At 47.2% G+C, this 22,156-nt stretch overlaps 1 protein-coding gene across 6 annotated transcripts in view; it reads right to left on the bottom strand.

Moving 5' to 3' along the window:
- Positions 1-22,156, bottom strand: part of CKAP5 (cytoskeleton associated protein 5) — a 627,586-nt gene that overhangs the window by 236,372 nt on the left and 369,058 nt on the right. For 3 of the 6 annotated variants that reach the window (XM_069221686.1, XM_069221688.1, XM_069221687.1), the window contains exons 28-30: positions 10,200-10,280; positions 9,854-9,979; positions 9,151-9,300 (exon numbers count right to left, since the gene is read on the bottom strand). In XM_069221686.1, coding sequence (XP_069077787.1) covers positions 9,151-9,300; positions 9,854-9,979; positions 10,200-10,280 — 357 coding nt within the window. The remainder of the gene's footprint in view (positions 1-9,150; positions 9,301-9,853; positions 9,980-10,199; positions 10,281-22,156) is intronic. The other 3 variants (XM_069221689.1, XM_069221691.1, XM_069221690.1) reach the window with 1 other exon arrangement.

The following is a 22,156-nucleotide window of genomic DNA, read 5'->3' as shown; positions in this document are numbered from 1 at the left end:
GTCCTTGTATGCTGTGTTGATCGAGGGGTGCTCCCCACCCTGTCATGGAAGCATCTGTTATTACGTATTGTGGCACTGGGTCTTGGAAAGGCCGCCCTTTGTTTAAATTTATGTTGTTCCACCACAGAAGCGAGATGTATGTTTGGCGGTCTATTAACACCAGATCTATAAGGTGACCCTGTGCTTGTGACCACTGTGATGCTAGGCACTGTTGTAAGGGCCTCATGTGCAGTCTTGCGTTTGGGACAATGGCTATGCATGAAGACATCATGCCTAGGAGTTGTAGTACCATCTTTGCTTGTATCCTTTGTGTTGGATACATGCGTTGTATGATGGTGTTGAAATTTTGAATTCTTTGTGGACTTGGAGTGGCTACTCCTTTTGATGTGTCTATTATGGCTCCTAGGTATTGTTGTACCTTGCGCGGCAGAATTTTGGATTTTGTGAAATTGACGGTGAACCCTAGTTTGAAGAGGGTTTGTATGATATGATTTGTGTGATTTGAGCACTCTATTAACGAATGGGCCTTGATTAGCCAGTCGTCTAGATATGGGAACACATGTATTTGCTGCCTTCTTATGTGTGCAGCGACTACCGCTAGACATTTGGTAAAGACTCTTGGTGCGGTTGTTAATCCGAAAGGCAGTACCTTGAATTGGTAATGTATTCCCTTGAATACAAACCTTAGGTATTTTCTGTGCGATGGGTGTATTGGTATATGGAAATAAGCATCCTTGAGGTCTAAAGTTGCCATGTAGTCGTGTAGTTTTAGCAATGGCAATACTTCTTGTAGTGTGACCATGTGAAAGTGGTCTGATTTGATGAAAGTGTTCACTACTCTGAGGTCTAGGATTGGTCTCAGCGTTTTGTCCTTCTTTGGTATCAGAAAGTACAGTGAGTAAACTCCTGTGTTTATTTGTGTGTTTGGCACTAATTCGATTGCATTCTTTTGCAATAGTGCCTGCACTTCTATCTCCAGGAGATTGGAATGGTGTGTTGTCAAATTTTGTGCTTTTGGTGGTATGTTTGGGGGGAATTGTAGAAATTCTATGCAATTACCATGTTGGATAATTGCTAGAACCCAAGTGTCTGTAGTGATTTCCTCCCATGCTTTGTAATAATGACTTATTCTTCCCCCCACTGGTGTTGTGTGGAGGGGGTGAGTGACATGTGAGTCACTGTTTAGTAGTAGGGGTTTTGGGGCTCTGAAATCTTCCTCTATTCCTAGGGAATAGCCCTCCTCTATATTGTCCCCGAAAACCTCCTCTATACTGTCCCTGGTAACTGGACGGTGTTGCTTGTGAGGTGCTGGCTTGTGTGCTCTGACCCCGAAACCCCCCTCGAAAGGGTGTTTTACGGAATGTGCTGTAATTCCCTCTGCTCTGCGGGGAGTAGAGTGCGCCCATGGCTTTGGCAGTGTCCGTATCTTTTTTGAGTTTCTCAATCGCTGTGTCCACTTCTGGACCGAACAGTTCTTTTTCATTAAAAGGCATATTGAGAACTGCTTGTTGAATCTCTGGTTTAAATCCAGACGTTCGGAGCCATGCATGCCTTCTGATAGTTACAGATGTATTAATTGTCCGTGCAGCTGTATCTGCAGCGTCCATGGAGGAGCGGATCTGGTTGTTGGAAATGGTCTGTCCCTCCTCAACCACTTGTTTTGCCCTATTTTGTAAGTCCTTGGGCAGATGTTCAATGAGATGTTGCATCTCGTCCCAGTGGGCTCTGTCATAGCGCGCAAGTAGTGCCTGGGAGTTCGCGATGCGCCACTGGTTTGCAGCTTGTGCTGCGACTCTTACCAGCTGCATCGAACTTGCGGCTTTCTTTATCTGGGGGTGGTGCATCTCCAGATGTGTGGGAGTTGGCCCTTTTCCTAGCTGCTCCTACAACGACAGAGTCTGGTGGCAGCTGTGTAGTGATGAAAACCGGGTCTGTAGGAGGCGCCTTATACTTTTTTTCCACCCTTGGTGTGATTGCCCTACTTTTGACCGGCTCCTTAAAGATTTCTTTTGCGTGCCGGAGCATACCAGGGAGCATAGGCAGGCTTTGGTATGAGCTGTGGGTGGAGGAGAGTGTGTTGAATAAAAAATCATCCTCGACCTGTTCTGAGTGGAGGCTTACGTTGTGAAATTGTGCTGCTCTAGCCAACACTTGAGAATACGCGGTGCTGTCCTCTTGTGGAGATGGCTTCGTAGGGTATGCCTCCGGACTGTTATCTGACACTGGGGCGTCGTATAGGTCCCATGCGTCTTGATCTTGGTCACCCTGGCTTATGGTGGTGTGAGCTGGGGAGTGTGATGGAGTTTGTGCCGGTGAGACGTTAATCACGGGCGGAGGAGAGGGTGGTGGGGTAACTCTTTTCACCACTTTTGGTTGTCAGCCAGCAATCTCAGATACCAGGGACAAAAGCCTGCACTGGGTGGGGGAGTGGACACTTCCTCCAGGCAGGATGGACATTCCAGGGCAGGAAGCTTCAAAGGCCTAGCTCAGTTTGAAAGGTAACCAAGTCCTCTCAAGAAGGCTCAAATGACCAACACCCCTGTCCTGGTCCCACTTCTTGGAGGCAAGAGAGGTGAAGAAATCACTTGGATTGGAGTGCCCATATCAGCCAGTCCCACCCCGAAGGTGGAAGAGCTGAAGTGGACACTACTTTTTAAATTCCTCCATCTTGTTTTGGAGGTGACTTTGCTACATGTAGTTGTGTAGTCAGGCTTTACATCCAGCAGGCGGTGCAGCGTGTGAAGATGTCAGATCCGAGGGAATCATTTTAAGAGATGGATATTTCAGGGAGCTCTGGAAGTGAAGTCGCATGGGCTTTTAAGGGGTTTGCACCGGCTTTGGTTAACCTTATTAGATTGGGGTTTTCCTTCTGGTCATGGATGGAGACTAGTGCGTTGAATACTGCTAAGAGCACAAGGACATTCAGGTTGTGTCTCGCTTCATCCCGTGGAGTCTGACCAGGGATCTCTGCAGCAGGCATTTAGTTATCTGGCTGACTCTAGGGCCAGTCTCATGATATGTGGGAACCCAATCTGCTTTCCTCAGTAGGCGCTCTTGTCAGACAATCTAACGGGCTCAGTCTCCCATAGGTGTGAGAGAGTTTGCTGCCTGTCTGGTTCTCAGATTCCTCACTGTAAGGAAATACCTCCTTGGCATGGTCACTGTAAGGAAATGCCTCCTTGGCATGGTTACTGTAAGGAAATGCCTCCTTGGCATGGTTACTGTAAGGAAATGCCTCCTTGGCATGGTTACCCCCTGACTTTTTGCCTTTGCTGATGCTATGTTTTGAATTGAAAGTGTGCTGAGGCCTGCTAACCAGGCCCCAGCACCAGTGCTCTTTCCCTAACCTGTACCTTTGTCTCCACAATTGGCACACCCTGGCATCCAGGTAAGTCCCTTGTAACTGGTACCCCGGGTACCAAGGGCCATGATGCCAGGGAAGGTCTCTAAGGGCTGCAGCATATCTTATGCCACCCTGGGGACCCCTCACTCAGCACAGACACACTGCTTACCAGCTTGTGTGTGCTAGTGAGAACAAAATGAGTAAGTCGACATGGCACTCCCCTCAGGGCGCCATGCCAGCCTCTCACTGCCTATGCAGTATAGGTAAGACACCCCTCTAGCAGGCCTTACAGCCCTAAGGCAGGGTGCACTATACCATAGGTGAGGGTACCAGTGCATGAGCACTGTGCCCCTACAGTGTCTAAGCAAAACCTTAGACATTGTAAGTGCAGGGTAGCCATAAGAGTATATGGTCTGGGAGTCTGTCAAACACGGACTCCACAGCACCATAATGGCTACACTGAAAACTGGGAAGTTTGGTATCCAACTTCTCAGCACAATAAATGCACACTGATGCCAGTGTACATTTTATTGTGAAATACACCCCAGAGGGCACCTTAGAGGTGCCCCCCTGAAACCTTAGCCGACTATCTGTGTAGGCTGACTGGTTCCAGCAGCCTGCCACAACCGAGACATGTTGCTGGCCCCATGGGGAGAGTGCCTTTGTCACTCTGAGGCCAGTAACAAAGCCTGCACTGGGTGGAGATGCTAACACCTCCCCCAGGCAGGAGCTGTAACACCTGGCGGTGAGCCTCAAAGGCTTACCCCCTTTGTTCCAACACCACAGGGCACTCCAGCTAGTGGAGTTGCCCGCCCCCTCCGGTCACGGCCCCACTTTTGGCAGCAAGGCCGGAGGAGATAATGAGAATAACAAGGAGGAGTCACTGGCCAGTCAGGACAGCCCCTAAGGTGTCCTGAGCTGAAGTGACTAACTTTTAGCAATCCTCCATCTTGCAGATGGAGGATTCCCCCAATAGGGATAGGAATGTGACCCCCTCCCCTTGGGAGGAGGCACAAAGAGGGTGTACCCACCCTCAGGGCTAGTAGCCATTGGCTACTAACCCCCCAGACCTAAACACGCCCTTAAATTTAGTATTTAAGGGCTTCCCTGAACCTAAGAATTTAGATTCCTGAAACTACAAGAAGAAGAGGACTGCTGAGCTGAAAGACCCCTGCAGAAGAAGAAAAGACGACACCAACTGCTTTGGCCCCAGACCTACCGGCCTGTCTCCTGCCTTCTAAAGAAACCTGCTCCAGCAACGCTTTCCCCAGGACCAGCAACCTCTGAATCCTCAGAGGACTGCCCTGCTTCAAGAAAGACAAGAAACTCCTGAGGACAGCGGACCTGCTCCAAAAAGACTGCAACTTGGTTACAGAGGAGCAGATTTAAAGACCCCTGCAATCCCTGCAAGAAGCGTGAGACTTGCAACACTGCACCCGGCGACCCCGACTCGACTGGTGGAGAAACAACACCTCAGGGAGGACCCTCCGGCGACTCCAAGACCGTGAGTAACCAAAGTTGTCCCCCCTGAGCCCCCACAGCGACGCCTGCAGAGGGAATCCCCAGGCTCCCCCTGACCGCGACTGCCTGACTCTGAAATCCCGATGGCTGGAAAAGACCCTGCACCCGCAGCCCCCAGCACCTGAAGGAACGGAACTTCAGTGCAGGAGTGACCCCCAGGAGGCCCTCTCCCGTGCCCAGGTGGTGGCTACCCCGAGGAGCCCCCCCTTGCCTGCCTGCACCGCTGAAGAGATCCCTTGGTCTCTCATTGAAAACCATTGAAAACCCGACGCGTGTTTGCACACTGCACCCGGCCGCCCCCGCGCTGCTGAGGGTGTACTTTTAGTGCTGACTTGTGTCACCCCCGGTGCCCTACAAAACCCCCCTGGTCTGCCCTCCGAAGACGCAGGTACTTACCTGCTGGCAGACTGGAACCGGGGCACCCCCTTCTCTCCATTGAAGCCTATGCGTTTTGGGCACCACTTTGAACTTTGCACCTGACCGGCCCTGAGCTGCTGGTGTGGTAACTTTGGGGTTGCTCTGAACACCCAACGGTGGGCTACCTTGGACCCAAATCTGAAACTTGTAAGTGATTTACTTACCTGATAAAACTAACAATAACTTACCTCCCCCAGGAACTGTGAAAATTGCACTGTGTCCACTTTTAAAACAGCTATTTGTGTTTTATGTGAAAAGTATATATGCTACTGTAATTATTCAAAGTTCCTAAAGTACTTACCTGCAATACCTTTCAAATGAGATATTACATGTAGAATTTGAACCTGTGGTTCTTAAAATAAACTAAGAAAATATATTTTTCTATAACAAAACCTATTGGCCTGGATTTGTCTCCGAGTGTGTGTTCCTCATTTATTGCCTGTGTGTATGTACAACAAATGCTTAACACTACTCCTTTGATAAGCCTACTGCTCGACTACACTACCACAAAATAGAGCATTAGTATTCTCTTTTTGCCACTATCTTACCTCTAAGGGGAACCCTTGGACTCTGCATACTATTCTTTACTTGGAAATAGTGCATACAGAGCTAACTTCCTACAGTGTGTAGAAGAGTTTGACGCGGAGGCCAATTTACCTTCATATAGCCTTGATAGCACTCCTGGTATTTGCTCCAGAGAACCCCAAACCCCAATTTATTGTCCACGGGGAGTTCTTCGGTCCAAATCAATGCAGAAGCTCACTGCCCTTTATGAGCCCAATTCAAGGATCCTGTCCTCGTTCAAGGAGTTTGGAGGGAGCAGGATGCGGGGGCATGGGGTGACTAAGAATGCAGGCAGGGTGACAGATTGCCTAATGTGGAAAGGAATCAGAACTGTAGGCAAGACGGTCACCCAGGTTTTCAACACTAATTTATCTGAGAAAAAATAAATGTGACGTATGGGAGTAACACTGACGGCACCTAAAGCTCAGTGCAGTAGATGGGCTTCGAAGTCAAGAGATGCAGCGAGCAGCTATGCATCAGCTCTAAGGGCATGCACATGAGAAAAGTTTAGATCAAATTAAGATCCCACAGTGGCATCACAAAAAGGTTGAAGAAAGCAGAGTTAAACCTTCCATAAACTTCATCACAATAGGTGATTTAAACAAGGACAGTTGGCCCAGCAACTTAGAAAGGCCAAGAAGCAGACAAATAAGCTTTCATGGTGCCCACTACAAGACAATTGTGGGCCAAAGACAAACCAACATCCAACAGCTTGACTTGCAAAGAATCAAACCGGTGGATACCACACCAGGCCACTAATCTGTCAGCACCGGCATAAATGGACCTTGTGGGAGAGCATCTGGCAGCACTGATGACCACTACTTCAGCCAGATCACAGAGTCAACTAACGCTCCTCAATCCCCAAACATGAAGATGTGGATTCCACAGGTTTGGACCCTGCCCTGCTAGCGTGACAGGATCAGTGGTTCCTTCGTGTCTAGGAACTTTTTTTCCGCCTCCAATTACTGCTTCAAGAAGACTGGTAGCCAGGTGCAAGGATGTCATGTTTCATCCAGTACTTGTTTTAGAAAGCCAGACGATCTCAGAAACCCTGCCACCTGCTGTAAGACATCAGATTGCACAGTGTGTCTATAAAACATAGCAATGCAAATTTGTTTCAAAGTCTTAGAGAGCAAAGCCACATCCTCTGTCTGGAAAAGGAGCATAAAAAGTGTGATCCAAACCACTCCACTTTGAACGAGCTGCAAATTATTTTGGATCAAGAAAGGAAGTGCTCTGCAAAGTTTTAAAAGGGCTGGTGGCTACATTACAATCAGTCTACCACAGGTTGAGGAGATCACTTGACATCTGCAACTTGCTGAAGCAGAGGTCCTGCAAACAGCTTAGAAACCTGAATCTGCCAGCACAGAGGGGAAGAAGGTCCCTGGCCGTATAGAAGTATAAACCCTCCAGCAGGAGAAGCCCAGAATATTTGCAGGATGTGGCCCACCCAGAAGTAGCAGACTGCTTATAAAGACAAATCGTGTTGAGAAGAATCGCACATCTTTATATCATCAGAAGGGCATTTCCTATCTGGCATACCTGCTCCAGGCTCTGAAGGACGGGTGTTGCTGCAGCTTGCCCATGGTGTTCACCCGTGAAAGGCTGCTGCACCGGCCAAGAAGCTGCAATTGCCAAAGACGAGCACCTGCCTGCACCAGGCCAGAGGGAGCAAGTACCAACGAGAAGCAGCCACTGAGCAGGTCTGGTGCTGTCAAGGGAGTAGTGAGACTGCTATCTACGGTCTCCCCTCATTGAGAGGGTGCAAGGTTGCTTATCCACCAGCCAGTACCATTGATAAACATTGCCACTGAGTGGCTAACAGCTGTAATTTCACAACTGACAGAACGTATCCATTTTGCACGAAGGTTAAACCTGCTGCTAGAATGCTAACAACTGCCAGTACGAACTGTGGGTAGAACGGCTACTGAACGGACCTATAATCTATTTACTGAGGTAATAGGTATTTGAAAATCTGCCCAATCAATGCCTAGACCTATATTTTTCGAAGCCACCATAAATGTTGGGGAAGCTCCCAGAGGATGCTAAGGAGAGAAGTACTTGCAAAAAGAACAAGTGATGATCGAAATGCTAAACATAAAACAGTCACTCCCAGAAGAAATATGGGCCTTAATCCATAGTTTATTGCTACCCATTCCAATCCAGTTTGGACACAGCCGTATGCAAATCAGTCTTGGCCCTGTTCCCCATGGGACAAGTCCAGCCCAAACTGCCAGGCCAAGTCTTCTCTGGATGGGAAACAAGCATCCTGGGGCCGCTTTTGGGGTATCACTCCTCAGCCAGGGTAGCTTGACTCCAGGGGCACGAGGAACATGGGACCCACGTCTGGGCATACCCAGCCCACATGGGGTAACAACTGCAAAAAGAACAAGTGATGGATGGAACGATGAACAATCAGTACAGCATAGAGAACAAAGCACTTCACTACAACTTGGTGAGTTCTCTGGCCTGGAACCAAACCATCTTTGGTGTGTGCAGTATTTTGATTTGCTGTGAGATTACAGGGACTTCTTTTTAACTTAAGATGAGCACAGGACGAGACAATAAGCTAGTGTGTCGGTTGGCTGACTTAAATTCTGAGCACTTGCTCACCTCACACTACTTATGTAAGGCGGCTTTGAACTGCTTGACTGTTACTCTGACAGTCAAGAGTGTAAAGGGTATACCCGGCCCAGTTAGAGCCGTAGGGCAGGCTTCAAGAAACCAATGACAAACAACCTCACCACCAGAGATGGGACACAGTAAGCCGCTTGATCTGGGACACCCCAACCCACCATTTAGGCCTTAAATGGGGGCTGATAGAAGGTTGACAAGCCACAAGCTTTGAGCAGAGCAGGATGGCACAAGCAAATCAAGCCCAAGGTTCAACTGCTCTAAACCAAGCGAGCAGGAGGTGCGAGACCCACTTAACAAGAAATTCATCTGCATTTTGATGCTGGGCATCACAACTACTCCCCTTGAAGTAAGCCTGGCTCACCAAAGCGAAAGTGAAAGTTCATGGTTATTGCTGAACCTGCAGCTTTTTTTAAAGCTTTAAAAGGCCCACATTTGTGTGCTACCCAAGTGAATACTGCTGCGTGGCTCTGACAGTTAGGAGGCACTCATGGCATGTGGGTCTAGGGGATCACCTATTCTGGTGCAGCTAAGAAAGTTGAAGCACTCCGGCAACTAAATGAAATGCAATAATGAACTACAAGTAATGCCTAAAGAAACATCCCCAGCACATTTGAACCCAGTCATTTGAAATCGTGTCTGCTGGAAACAATAACCATCATAAAACTTACATCAGTCATCACGGCGAGCGCCTTGATGTGGCGCTGGAAGTCTGAGTGAAAAAGCTCATCCTGCAACCATTTGGCAAGAGAACCAGACATCTGTGTCTTCAGCTGTTCTATGTACTCATCACGGGGAGCAGGGAAATTCCACTTCAGCACCTGCAACACAATCAAAAACTGCCTGCTGAGGGCTTTAGAAGGAAGAGATGGGAAGGCTGAGAGTCTATTGGAAGATGTCAGAGGGGGGGCGAAGGATTTAAAGGCCAAAGGAACATGATACAAGACACTCAAACAAGGGTGGTGGAAGTAGAAAGGAAGCAGGAGGAAATACAGACTGAAATATCAAACTTTTAAAATACTTCAATATCCAAGTCATACCATGTAAAATATCCACAGAGGAGTGCAACTGGTACAGATGTGCGACATTCATGCAAAAAGCTTTCTTCTAAAGACCTTTAGCTACACACGGCCCTCACTACTGATAACCCAAGGGATTAGCAAACAGTGTCACAGAATCCTTAGGCAAAGGGTGATTGTACCTGACCAACACCGGGCTGAAAGGCCCTGCTAATGGCAATACATGGCTATACAAATTAACATAACAAAACTGCGCGAGCAGAGACATAAGTGGGTGTGGAATCTGGGGGGCAGGTCACAACAGACCGACGAGGACAGAGCTCAGTGAAGTTACCCAAGACCAGCAGTTTCTTACCTTCAGAGCTTTCTCGTCCTTCATTCTCTGCTCCTTTCCATTGGGAACAATGATATAAATGGGCCCGGAGCGGTCCTCCTCATCCTTCAGGTTGGGCTTGCTTGGCAGCTTCTTCCCAGGCATGCCCTAAACACAATGCACACAGTGAAAGAACTGCTTGGCAAGTGGTCAAGGCTAGCAGAGCCCAGCCTCCGATACACACCCTGTGTCAAAGAGCTACGATATGAAAATACACAGGTGGATCTTTAGGATGGGGTATCAAAGTGTGAGGTCAGAACACCGGCAGCACCCCCAAACACCCAAAAGGTGACAACGTAACCCCTTCACCACTTGCTGCGGCTGGTACCTGTTTGGCTGGTTTTGCCTTTGACTGGCTGGTGTTGGCTTTAGACATGCTGTTATTTCCCTCAGATGACTGCGATGGCGTCTAGACAAAGGAAGGCCTGCGGGTTACAAGGCTGCAGCTGGGAAGCAGACCGGACTAATGTCGGCTACAGATGTGTCAAACCACCAAATCACAGACCCCAGGGTCAAAGAATGAAGCACCACCAGCTATTGACCCCGATGAGTACTGACCTGGCAGATCACGGTCCTAGTTAGTTAGGCCTTTAAAACTACTTTGAGAGAGCACGTTGTCAAGCATAAAGGAAGGCACCATGTGAGGATCAATAGTGCCAAATTACCAGTGGTCCGATTTAAAGCTCTCCAATAGAGCGTCTATTCATGAAATTTAAACTTGAAAGAAAATGTCTGAACTCTTAATCCATTTAAACTCAAAATATAGGTCATAATACTTTATGCTACTCCAGTTTACCTGTTGAAGAAAAAATGACTACTTCTGAGAATAGAGCATGAAAGCACACGGTTAGCAGATCTTACATCTTGCATGGCAGTATATGGCCACAACCCTGGTCCATGCTACGGCAGCTTTAGCAACACAAAAGGATGATGGACGGAGTGCTGACAATGCACACACTCACCCCCAGTTACAGATCTGGGTTTAATCCATCGTTCTTTTGCTCACCATGCCACCCCAGTTTGGACCCAGCCATATGCAAATCAGTCTTGACCATGTTTCCGATGGGAACAGTCCAGCCCGAATTGCCAGGCCAGGTCATCCCTGGACCGGAAACAAGCATCCTGGGACCGGTTTCAGGGTATCACCCTTCATCAGCCAGGCTAGCTTGAATCCAGTGACTGATGGATTAAACCCAGATCTGTGACTTGGGGTGAATGTTTGATTTGTTCTGCATTCCATCCATCAACTGTTCTTTGCATGCTACGGCAGCACCAGGAATCAGCAAAAGAAACCTGCAGAGGCTGGCGCCAAAGCAGTCGCATTACAGGCAGTGCGAGCGTAAAACACAGGCTTTGACAATAGTTACTTACCTTTGATAACAATTGAGGAAAAAGACTTTGCATGCTTCACCTCCACTTTATGCCCCATTGGTGATTACAAGGCACTGGCGTAGTGACAAACGCCATAAACCTACTAATCAGGACTCGGGTGGTGCTCTGAGGACGTCACAAGGGGTGTTGGCCCAGAATCACCACCAGGACGACCATGGGCACAGGAGCAGACCCACAAAGAGCGAAACCCCCTCCTTCCCCTCAAATTATCTACAGCACCCCGTACCCCATGCATCAGGACCACTCCATGGAAAGTCAACAGCAAGGAGCCAGAAGCTAGAACAGGAGTGAAAGAGGTAAGTGCTCTGCTGGGCCTTGCTGGGCCCCTTCACTGGCTCCCTGCTGGAGTTGGTCATCCAAAGTAACTAACTGCATTCCACTGACAAACATTTAAAAAAAGACGAAGTGTTAAATGTTGAATCTGCAAATGCTTGTTCACACAAGTGAAAAGTCTTGATTTCCTGTAAAATGTATATTGCCGGAAACTACCAGGGGATATTTTGGATTTTACTGTGCATAAATTAATTTTTTTTAAAATACTCTAGTTTTATAAACCATGTGGGATTTCTTGCGTTGAATTTCTTTCGGTGCTGTTTAAAAGCTTTAAACTTGCTCCTTTGTGAAAGCCTTGCTGCTCAGCCACAGCTACCCAGGGTTGAGCTGAAGGTTTGAAAACAAAACCTGACAAAGGGGCTGGCAGTGTATTACATGGTGAGGTGTCAGAACCACATTATTTAACACACTCCGTTTCCTCAGACTGATTTTACCAGTAGATACCCCATCTCACTGCAGAATCAGCCCTTTGGAAGATCGGGAAAGTCATCATAGCTCACACATTCCGACAAACGTTATTTGCTCCATCACTGGAAAATGACAGGTTGAGCACAGATGTGCAGTGCAACAACAACCCTGGAACCTTTTCATATCAGTGACCTACGACTATCCTTCATAATGCAGAGGTGGACGGCATCCATGAGGAACTTTTTTCTGACGGATATTTCTACTTGCAGATTCATCACTTAAACAGATGCCATAGCAGTACTTGTGCCCTGCTGGCATGTCTGAAGGATTGGTCTGTAAAGGAAATCTTGTATCACAAGAGAAGGCCATCCCTTCTAACTTCAGAGATTTAAAAAATAGGGCTTTGCAAAAATGTGGCAAAGACCATGTCACCGTAAGACAGCTCGTCCACAGGAACACGAGTGATAAGTCCTGAAGCTGAAATCTTCCCTTTGGTGGAATGAGTAGATTCCCTTGAATGCTTCCCTTTCTGCAAGCTCATAACATTAAAGCACAAGATGATCCAGCCTGAGGTCCTGTTCTGCCTTTACTGCTGCCTGCATCTCCAAGTAAGCTAATAGATACAATCTTATAAGCCCAGTTGATATAATTTCAACCATTTCATTAGAGTCCAGCCGATGCGGTCTCATTCCTTGGTGGGATGGGGTGGAGGAAAAGGTGAGTAGGGTGATGGTCTCTCCCAGGTGAAAAGAGGTCACCTTCTTAAGCAGGAAAGACTTTAGTCCTCAACACCAGGACAGAGTGGCTGCAACTCACTGACATGTCTTGCTGAAGTAAAGGCCACAAGATAAACAGTCCTAAGAGTGAAAAAAATTCACATATAATGTACTTCAGAGTTGTTTTTCATATATAAGTGTGTACATGTAAGGAAGGAAAATGTTACCTAGTAGATATCTGTTTGTAGCATGCAGTACTGTAGGGTCATATGCTTTGCATAAGTCCGCCAACTAGTGTTGGGTCCGGAGTGTTACAAGTTATTTTTGTTCGAAGCGTGTTTTTGAGTCACAAGATAGAGTGACTCCTTTCTCTGATATTGAGCATGGGCATGGAATCCTTTTTTAGATTGTTTTCCCACAGGCTTGTGAGGTAGAATTTGTATAGAGTAAAGATAAAGATGTCCATGCAGTGAATGGAAAATTTCACTTACCCAGTGTACATCTGTTTGTGGCATGAGACGCTGCAGATTCACATGCTGTGCACATCCCGCCATCTAGTGTTGGGCTCGGAGTGTTACAAGTTGTTTTTCTACGAAGAAGTATTTTTCGAGTCACGTGATCGAGGGACTCCTCCCCTTTCGGCTCCATTTGCGCATGGGCGTCGACTCCATCTTAGATTGTTTTCCCCGCAGAGGGTGAGGTAGGAGTTGTGTATATAGTAATAGTGTCCATGCAATGGAGTAAATATGTATGTACATAATGTGTTTAAAAGTAATATATTTACAAATTTACAAATGTACAAGTCTAATTTTTTCACAACTAAGAACGCCTACAGGCTCCCGGGGAGGTGGGCATGTGAATCTGCAGCGTCTCATGCCACGAACAGATGTACACTGGGTAAGTGACATGTTCCGTTCGATGGCATGTGTAGCTGCAGATACACATGCTGTGCATAACTGCTTACTAGTCTATCTCCCCAAAAGCGGTGGTTTAGCCTGTAGAAGTTGAAGTTGTTAACACATCCACGCAGTAATGTTTGGTAAATGTATGAGGCGTAGACCATGTGGCTGCCTTACATATTTCAGTCATTGGTATGTTTCCTAGGGAGGCCATGGTAGCACCTTTCTTTCTAGTTGAGTGTGCCTTTGGTGTAATAGGCAGTTCTCTTTTTGCTTTTATATAACAGGTTTGAATACATTTAACTATCCATCTGGCAATGCCTTGTTTGGATATTGGATTCCCTGTATGAGGTTTTTGGAATGCAACAAACAATTGTTTTGCGAATTTGTTTCGTTCTATCTATGTAGTACATTAGTGCCCTTTTAATGTCTAATGTATGTAATGCTCTCTCAGCTACCGAATCTGGTTCTGGAAAGAACACTGGGAGTTCCACTGTTTGATTTAAGTGGAACGGTGATATGACTTTAGGTAAGAATTTAGGATTTGTTCGTAGAACTACTTTATGCTTATGTATCGGAATAAAGGGTTCTTGTATAGTAAATGCTTGTATTTCACTTACTGTAGGAAGTTGGCTCTGTATGTGCTATTTCAAAGTAAGGAATAGCATGCACAGAGTCCAAGGGTTCCCCTTAGAGGTAAAATAGTGGTAAAAATAGATAATACTAATGCTCTATTTTGTGGTAGTGTGGTCGAGCAGTAGGCTTATCCAAGGAGTAGTGTTAAGCATTTGTTGTACATACACATAGACAATAAATGAGGTACACACACTCAGAGACAAATCCAGCCAATAGGTTTTTATATAGAAAAATATCTTTTCTTAGTTTATTTTAAGAACCACAGGTTCAAATTCTACATGTAATATCTCATTCGAAAGGTATTGCAGGTAAGTACTTTAGGAACTTCAAATCATCAAAATTGCATGTATACTTTTCAAGTTATTCACAAATAGCTGTTTTAAAAGTGGACACTTAGTGCAATTTTCACAGTTCCTAGGGGAGGTAAGTATTTGTTAGGTTAACCAGGTAAGTAAGACACTTACAGGGCTTAGTTCTTGGTCCAAGGTAGCCCACCGTTGGGGGTTCAGAGCAACCCCAAAGTCACCACACCAGCAGCTCAGGGCCGGTCAGGTGCAGAGTTCAAAGTGGTGCCCAAAACACATAGGCTAGAATGGAGAGAAGGGGGTGCCCCGGTTCCGGTCTGCTTGCAGGTAAGTACCCGCGTCTTCGGAGGGCAGACCAGGGGAGTTTTGTAGGGCACCGAGGGGGACACAAGCCCACACAGAAATTTCACCCTCAGCAGCGCGGGGGCGGCCGGGTGCAGTGTAGAAACAAGCGTCGGGTTTGTAATGGAAGTCAATGGGAGATCTAGGGATCTCTTCAGCGCTGCAGGCAGGCAAGGGGGGGGTTCCTCGGGGAAACCTCCACTTGATCAAGGGAGAGGGACTCCTGGGGGTCACTCCTCCAGTGAAAGTCCGGTCCTTCAGGTCCTGGGGGCTGCGGGTGCAGGGTCTCTCCCAGGGGTCGGGACTTAGGATTCAAAGAGTCGCGGTCAGGGGAAGCCTCGGGATTCCCTCTGCAGGCGGCGCTGTGGGGGCTCAGGGGGGACAGGTTTTTGTACTCACAGTCTTAGAGTAGTCCTGGGGTCCCTCCTGAGGTGTTGGATCGCCACCAGCCGAGTCGGGGTCGCCGGGTGCAGTGTTGCAAGTCTCACGCTTCTTGCGGGGAGCTTGCAGGGTTCTTTAAAGCTGCTGGAAACAAAGTTGCAGCTTTTCTTGGAGCAGGTCCGCTGTCCTCGGGAGTTTCTTGTCTTTTCGAAGCCAGGGCAGTCCTCCGAGGATGTCGAGGTCGCTGGTCCCTTTGGAAGGCGTCGCTGGAGCAGGATCTTTGGAAGGCAGGAGACAGGCCGGTGAGTTTCTGGAGCCAAGGCAGTTGTCGTCTTCTGGTCTTCCTCTGCAGGGGTTTTCAGCTAGGCAGTCCTTCTTCTTGTAGTTGCAGGAATCTAATTTTCTAGGGTTCAGGGTAGCCCTTAAATACTAAATTTAAGGGCGTGTTTAGGTCTGGGGGGTTAGTAGCCAATGGCTACTAGCCCTGAGGGTGGGTACACCCTCTTTGTGCCTCCTCCCAAGGGGAGGGGGACACAATCCTAACCCTATTGGGGGAATCCTCCATCTGCAAGATGGAGGATTTCTAAAAGTTAGAGTCACTTCAGCTCAGGACACCTTAGGGGCTGTCCTGACTGGCCAGTGACTCCTCCTTGTTGCTTTCTTTGTTCCCTCCAGCCTTGCCGCCAAAAGTGGGGGCCGTGGCCGGAGGGGGCGGGCAACTCCACTAAGCTGGAGTGCCCTGCTGGGCTGTGACAAAGGGGTGAGCCTTTGAGGCTCACCGCCAGGTGTTACAGCTCCTGCCTGGGGGAGGTGTTAGCATCTCCACCCAGTGCAGGCTTCGTTACTGGCCTCAGAGTGACAAAGGCACTCTCCCCATGGGGCCAGCAACATGTCTCTGGTGTGGCAGGCTGCTGGAACTAGTCAGCCTACACAGACAGTCGGTTAAGTTTCAGGGGGCACCTCTAAGGTGCCCTCTGGGGTGCATTTTGCAATAAAATGTACACTGGCATCAGTGTGCATTTATTGTGCTGAGAAGTTTGATACCAAACTTCCCAGTTTTCAGTGTAGCCATTATGGTGCTGTGGAGTTCGTGTTTGACAGACTCCCAGACCATATACTCTTATGGCTACCCTGCACTTACAATGTCTAAGGTTTTGTTTAGACACTGTAGGGGTACCATGCTCATGCACTGGTACCCTCACCTATGGTATAGTGCACCCTGCCTTAGGGCTGTAAGGCCGGCTAGAGGGGTGTCTTACCTATACTGCATAGGCAGTGAGAGGCTGGCATGGCACCCTGAGGGGAGTGCCATGTCGACTTACTCGTTTTGTCCTCACTAGCACACACAAGCTGGCAAGCAGTGTGTCTGTGCTGAGTGAGAGGTCTCCAGGGTGGCATAAGACATGCTGCAGCCCTTAGAGACCTTCCTTGGCATCAGGGCCCTTGGTACTAGAAGTACCAGTTACAAGGGACTTATCTGGATGCCAGGGTCTGCCAATTGTGGATACAAAAGTACAGGTTAGGGAAAGAACACTGGTGCTGGGGCCTGGTTAGCAGGCCTCAGCACACTTTCAATTGTAAACATAGCATCAGCAAAGGCAAAAAGTCAGGGGGCAACCATGCCAAGGAGGCATTTCCTTACACTTACTCTTCTGAGAGATGTGATAGCTATCAGAAAAGCTACTTTCCATGTTAAGTACTGTATGTCACATGAGTGCATGGGTTCAAAAGGTGGACCCATAAGTCGTGTTAAGACAATGTTGAGATTCCACGAAGGAACTGGTGGTGTTCTTGGTGGGATAATTCTTTTCAGACTCCATAAATGCTTTTATGACTGGGACCCTGAATAATGAAGTTGATTGCGTAATTTGCAGATAAGCTGAAATTGTGGTGAGATTTATTTTAATGGATGAAAAAGCTAACTTTGACTTTTGTAAGTGCAGTAGGTAGCTGGCGATGTTTTTAGCAGATGCGTGTAATGGTTGAATTTGATTATTATGGAAGTAATAAACAAATCTTTTCCACTTATTTGCATAGCAATGTCTTGTGGTTGGTTTCCTAGCTTGTTTTATGACCTCCATACATTCCTGTGTAAGGTCTAGGTGCCCGAATTCTAAGACTTCAGGAGCCAAATTGCTAGATTCAGCAATGCTGGATTTGGGTGTCTGATCTGTTGTTTGTGTTGAGTTAACAGATCTGGTCTGTTTGGTAGCTTGATAGGGGGCACTACTGAGAGGTCTAGTAGTGTTGTGTACCAAGGTTGTCTTGCCCAAGTTGGTGCTATTAGTAGGAGTTTGAGTTTGTTTTGACTCAATTTGTTTACTAGATATGGAAGGAGTGGGAGAGGGGGAAAGCGTAAGCAAATATCCCTGACCAACTCATCCATAACGCATTGCCCTGAGAGTGAGCCTGTGGGTACCTGGATGCGAAGTTTAGGCATTTTGTGTTTTCTTTTGTTGCAAATAGGTCTATTTGCGGTGTTCCCTACCTTTGGAAGTAAGTTTTTAGTATTTGGGGATGAATTTCCCATTTGTGGATCTGTTGGTGATCCCGAGAGAGATTGTCTGCTAACTGGTTTTGAATTCCAGGTATGAACTGCGCTATTAGGTAAATGTGGTTGTGAATCGCCCAATGGCATATTTTCTGTGCCAGGAGACACAACTGTGTCAAGTGTGTTCCTCCCTGTTTGTTCAGATAATACATTGTTGTCATGTTGTCGGTTTTGACAAGAATGTGTTTGTGGGTTATTATAGGTTGAAATGCTTTCAGCGCTAAAAATACTGCCAGTAGTTCCAAGTGATTTATGTGAAACTGTCTCTGCTGAGTGTCCCATTGTCCTTGGATGCTGTGTTGGTTGAGGTGTGCTCCCCACCCTATCATGGAGGCATCTGTTATTACGTATCGAGGCACTGGGTCTTGAAAAGGCCGCCCTTTGTTTAAATTTATAGTGTTCCACCATTGAAGCGAGGTGTATGTTTGGCGGCCCATCAACACTAGATCTTGAAGTTGACCCTGTGACCATTGTGATGCTAGGCACTGTTGTAAGGGCCGCATGTGCAATCTTGCGTTTGGGAAAATGGCTATGCATGAGGACATCATGCCTAGTAGTTTCATCACTAACTTTACCTGTATCTTTTGTTTTGGGTGCATGGCTTGTATTAAGTTTTGAAATGCCTGTACCCTTTGTGGACTTGGAGTGGCAATCCCTTTTGTTGTGTTGATTGTTGCTCCTAAGTATTGTTGTATTTGACACGGTTGTAGGTGTGACTTGTAGTTGAGTGAGAAACAGTTTGTGAAGGGTTTCTATGACATACTTGGATAAGTTACTTACCTGTAAATCCTAGTTCTCTTCCAGGGGTATCCTCATCAAAGTCATAAACATTGAATATTCCCGCCCTTGTGCGGGGACCCCGGAGCATATATAAAATATACACATATTATACATGTGTAACAAACAGTCATGCAGGTTATCATGTTAAAAACAGGCTAAAATGCTTTATTTCTATGAAGTTTTTTTTTTTTATATTAAATACTACAATAGAGCATAAATATGTACCCAAGCTCCTAAAACTAGGCTTAGGGAAGTAAGCAGAAGCAAACTCTAGAGACAAAATAGAAAAAACTGCATTGAAAAACAATGAAGCATTCTTAGCTAATAGGCTGCATGCACGTTAACACAGGAGAACCATAAAAACTTTGGCACCGTGCCTTTAAGACCCTGAGCACCTCCAGTATCCCACCATGCCTCAGGGGTGAAGGAAAGGTGACAGTTGGTTCACAGTTAGGTCAGTTCTTTTACGGTGACAATTTGTATAACTGATTCCAGACAGTCTGTCCTGCACTTCTAGGAGACGTGCGTCCGGGGAGGAGGGTGGGTTGTTTATGACTTTGATGAGGATACCCCTGGAAGAGAACTAGGATTTACAGGTAAGTAACTTATCCTTCTCTTCCAGGGGATCCTCATCAATAGTCATAAACATTGAATAGATTAGCAAGCCCATCCCTAAACCCAGCGGACTGTCCGATAGAAGTGCAGGAATAGATATGTCTTACGCAAATAGATTTCTTAGAGAGGCCTGCCCCACTTGGGCATCCGCTCTTGCATCTGAGTCTAAACAATAATGTCTTGTAAACGTATGGACAGACTTCCATGTAGCAGCCTTACAAATCTCAGATATTGAACATTGTTAAGCAGAGCAGCAGTAGCCGCTTTACCCCTTGTGGAATGCGCTCTAGGCCGCGCTAGTAATTGTTTATTAGCTAGCTGGTAAGTATTAACAATACAAGAAACTATCCATCTTGATATTGTTCGCTTAGATGCTGCCTCTCCTGTCCTTAAATGACCATAGTTTACAAACAAGCGGTTAGAGTGTCTAATCGATTTTGTCTTGTCCAGATAAAATTTCAGCACTCTTTTCAAGTCTAATGAGTGCAATGCTTTCTCTGCCGGAGTCTCCGGATTGGGAAAGAACGTCGGTAAAGATATGGTCTGATTAATATGGAATTCTGACACCACCTTCGGAAGGAAAGATGGGTGAGTTCGAAGAACCACTCTATTGTCATGAAAAACCGTGTACGGTTCTTTTGAAGACAAGGCCTGGATTTCCCTGACCCCTCCTCGCTGAAGTAATGGCCACTAGAAAAGCCATCTTCCACGTAAGGTGTTGTAAAGAGGCCTTATGTATAGTCTCGAAAGGAGGGCCCATAAGTTTTGCCAGGACTATGTTCAGTTCCCATGGAGGAGAAGGCCTCCGAATTGGCGGAAAAACTTTCTTCAAACCTTCTAAGAAATCCTTGACTACAGATTTTGTAAAGAAGGATTCCTGAGAAGGTGACTTGCGATAGGCTGTAATAGCAGACAAATGTACCTTAATAGATGATACCTGCAGACCGGACTTCGCTAGATGAAGCAAATAGGACAGTATGACATCCTCCTGCGCCCGTATGGGATTATGACCTTTCTGACAGCACCATATGTAGAATCTCTTCCACTTAAAAGCGTAAGAACGCAGCGTGGAAGGCCGTTTGGACTCTTTCAAGATGTTCATGCACTCCTGCGAGAGCCCTAGGTGCCCATACTGCAGGAATTCAGGAGCCATGCTGTTAAGCTCAGAGGGGGTAGGTTGGGATGTAGAATCCTGCCCTCCATTCTGCTCAGAAGATCCGGTCTGCACGGCAGCCTCCTGTGAGGTTTTTCCGACAGGTTGAGGAGATCCGTGTACCAGAATTGTCGGGGCCATTGTGGCGCTATAAGAATCATTCTGGTCCTGGATCTGTAAAGTTTGCTGATCACTGCCGGAATGAGGGGAATCGGCAGAAAAGCGTAAAGAAATATCCCTGACCAGTCGATCAACAGGGCATTCCCTCGAGATCCCGGACGGTAGAACCTGGATCCAGTTGAGGCCGACCCCATTGCGCGAAGATGTATTCTGCGACTTTGCCGTGTAGGACCCAATCGTGAACGTCCTCCAGGTGTCTGCTTCCACGTTCTGCTGACCTGGCAGGTGAACTGCTGTAATTGACATTCCTCTGGCCAGGAGCCAATGCCATATCGCTTGGGACTCTCGCGATAGGGGTAGGGACCTCGTTCCCCCTTGTTTGTTCAAGTAATACATCGTGGTTGTATTGTCCGTCTGTATCAAGGGAGTTTTCCCCTGAATTAGCGGTATGAAAGACTTGAGAGCCAGATGGACCGCTCTGAGTTCTAGCAGATTGATGTGGTACTGCTTTTCCTTGTCTGACCACAGACCCTGCGCTTGAAAAGGACCCAAATGAGCCCCCCATCCCTGAAGAGATGCATCCGTTACTAGGGTGTCGGATGGAAGCACCTGGTGAAACGGAGCACCCACTGACAGGTGAGGTCTGTGCATCCACCATCTCAATGACTGAAGTGCTACCGCCGGTAGCCGCACCGTGTCCTCCCAGCGACCTGTTCTTTGGCTCCAGTTGGTCTCCAATGCCTCTTGGAGGAGTCTCATGTGGAGTCTGGCATTTGGGACAATAAAAATGCACGATGCCATGAAGCCCAGCAGTGATGTCACCTGACGTGCCGTAGGTGCGCTGGCTCTCAACAGGTCCTGGCACTTCCTGTCTATTGAGGATAGTCGTTCCTCCGAAGGATACACTTTTTGGAGTTCTGTGTTTATGATAGCTCCTAGGTAGTGAAGATTCTGCGTTGGAATCAAGGTTGACTTCTGGTAATTGACCTGAAGACCTAGAGCTTCGCAAACTCCTAGTACAATGTCTCGATGGCTTCTCGCCTGCTCCGGAGAAGAAGCCTTTAGTATCCAGTCGTCTAGGTATGGATATATGTATATCCTTTGTCTTCGGAGATGTGCCGCCACCACTGCCATACATTGAGAAAACTCTTGGGGCAGATTTCAGGCCAAAGGGTAGAACTCTGAACTGGTAATGCTGTAACGCTACTCGGAAGCGCAGGAATTTTCGATGTTTGGGAGCTATCGGGATGTGAAAGTACGCATCCTGCAGGTCGATGGAGCACATCCAGTCTCCCTGATGCAGTTAAGGAAAAATCTGGTGAAGCGCTAGCATTCTGAACTTCTGCTTCCTTATGTATTTGTTCAGCAGCTGTAGGTCCAGAATTGGCCTGAAAACGCCCTCTCGACCCTTCTTTGCCACTAGAAAGTAACGGGAGTAGACCCCCCTGTCCTCTGTGTGCAGGTGGAACCTTTTCTATGGCATTCTTTTTTAGGAGGGCGAGAGCCTCCTTGCGTAGCAAGCTGAGATGAGATGGATTGTCTTTGGTTGGTGGCAAGCGTGGTGGAGGCTGTTTGAAAAGAAGAGAATAGCCATGTTCGACAATATTGAGCACCCATTTGTCTCTTGTGATAGAGTGCCACTCGTGAAGATAAG

Source organism: Pleurodeles waltl, chromosome 3_1 (genome assembly GCF_031143425.1).
Source record: "Pleurodeles waltl isolate 20211129_DDA chromosome 3_1, aPleWal1.hap1.20221129, whole genome shotgun sequence".
Classification (NCBI taxonomy): domain Eukaryota; kingdom Metazoa; phylum Chordata; class Amphibia; order Caudata; family Salamandridae; genus Pleurodeles; species Pleurodeles waltl.
This window is presented reverse-complemented; position numbering and strand designations above follow the sequence as displayed.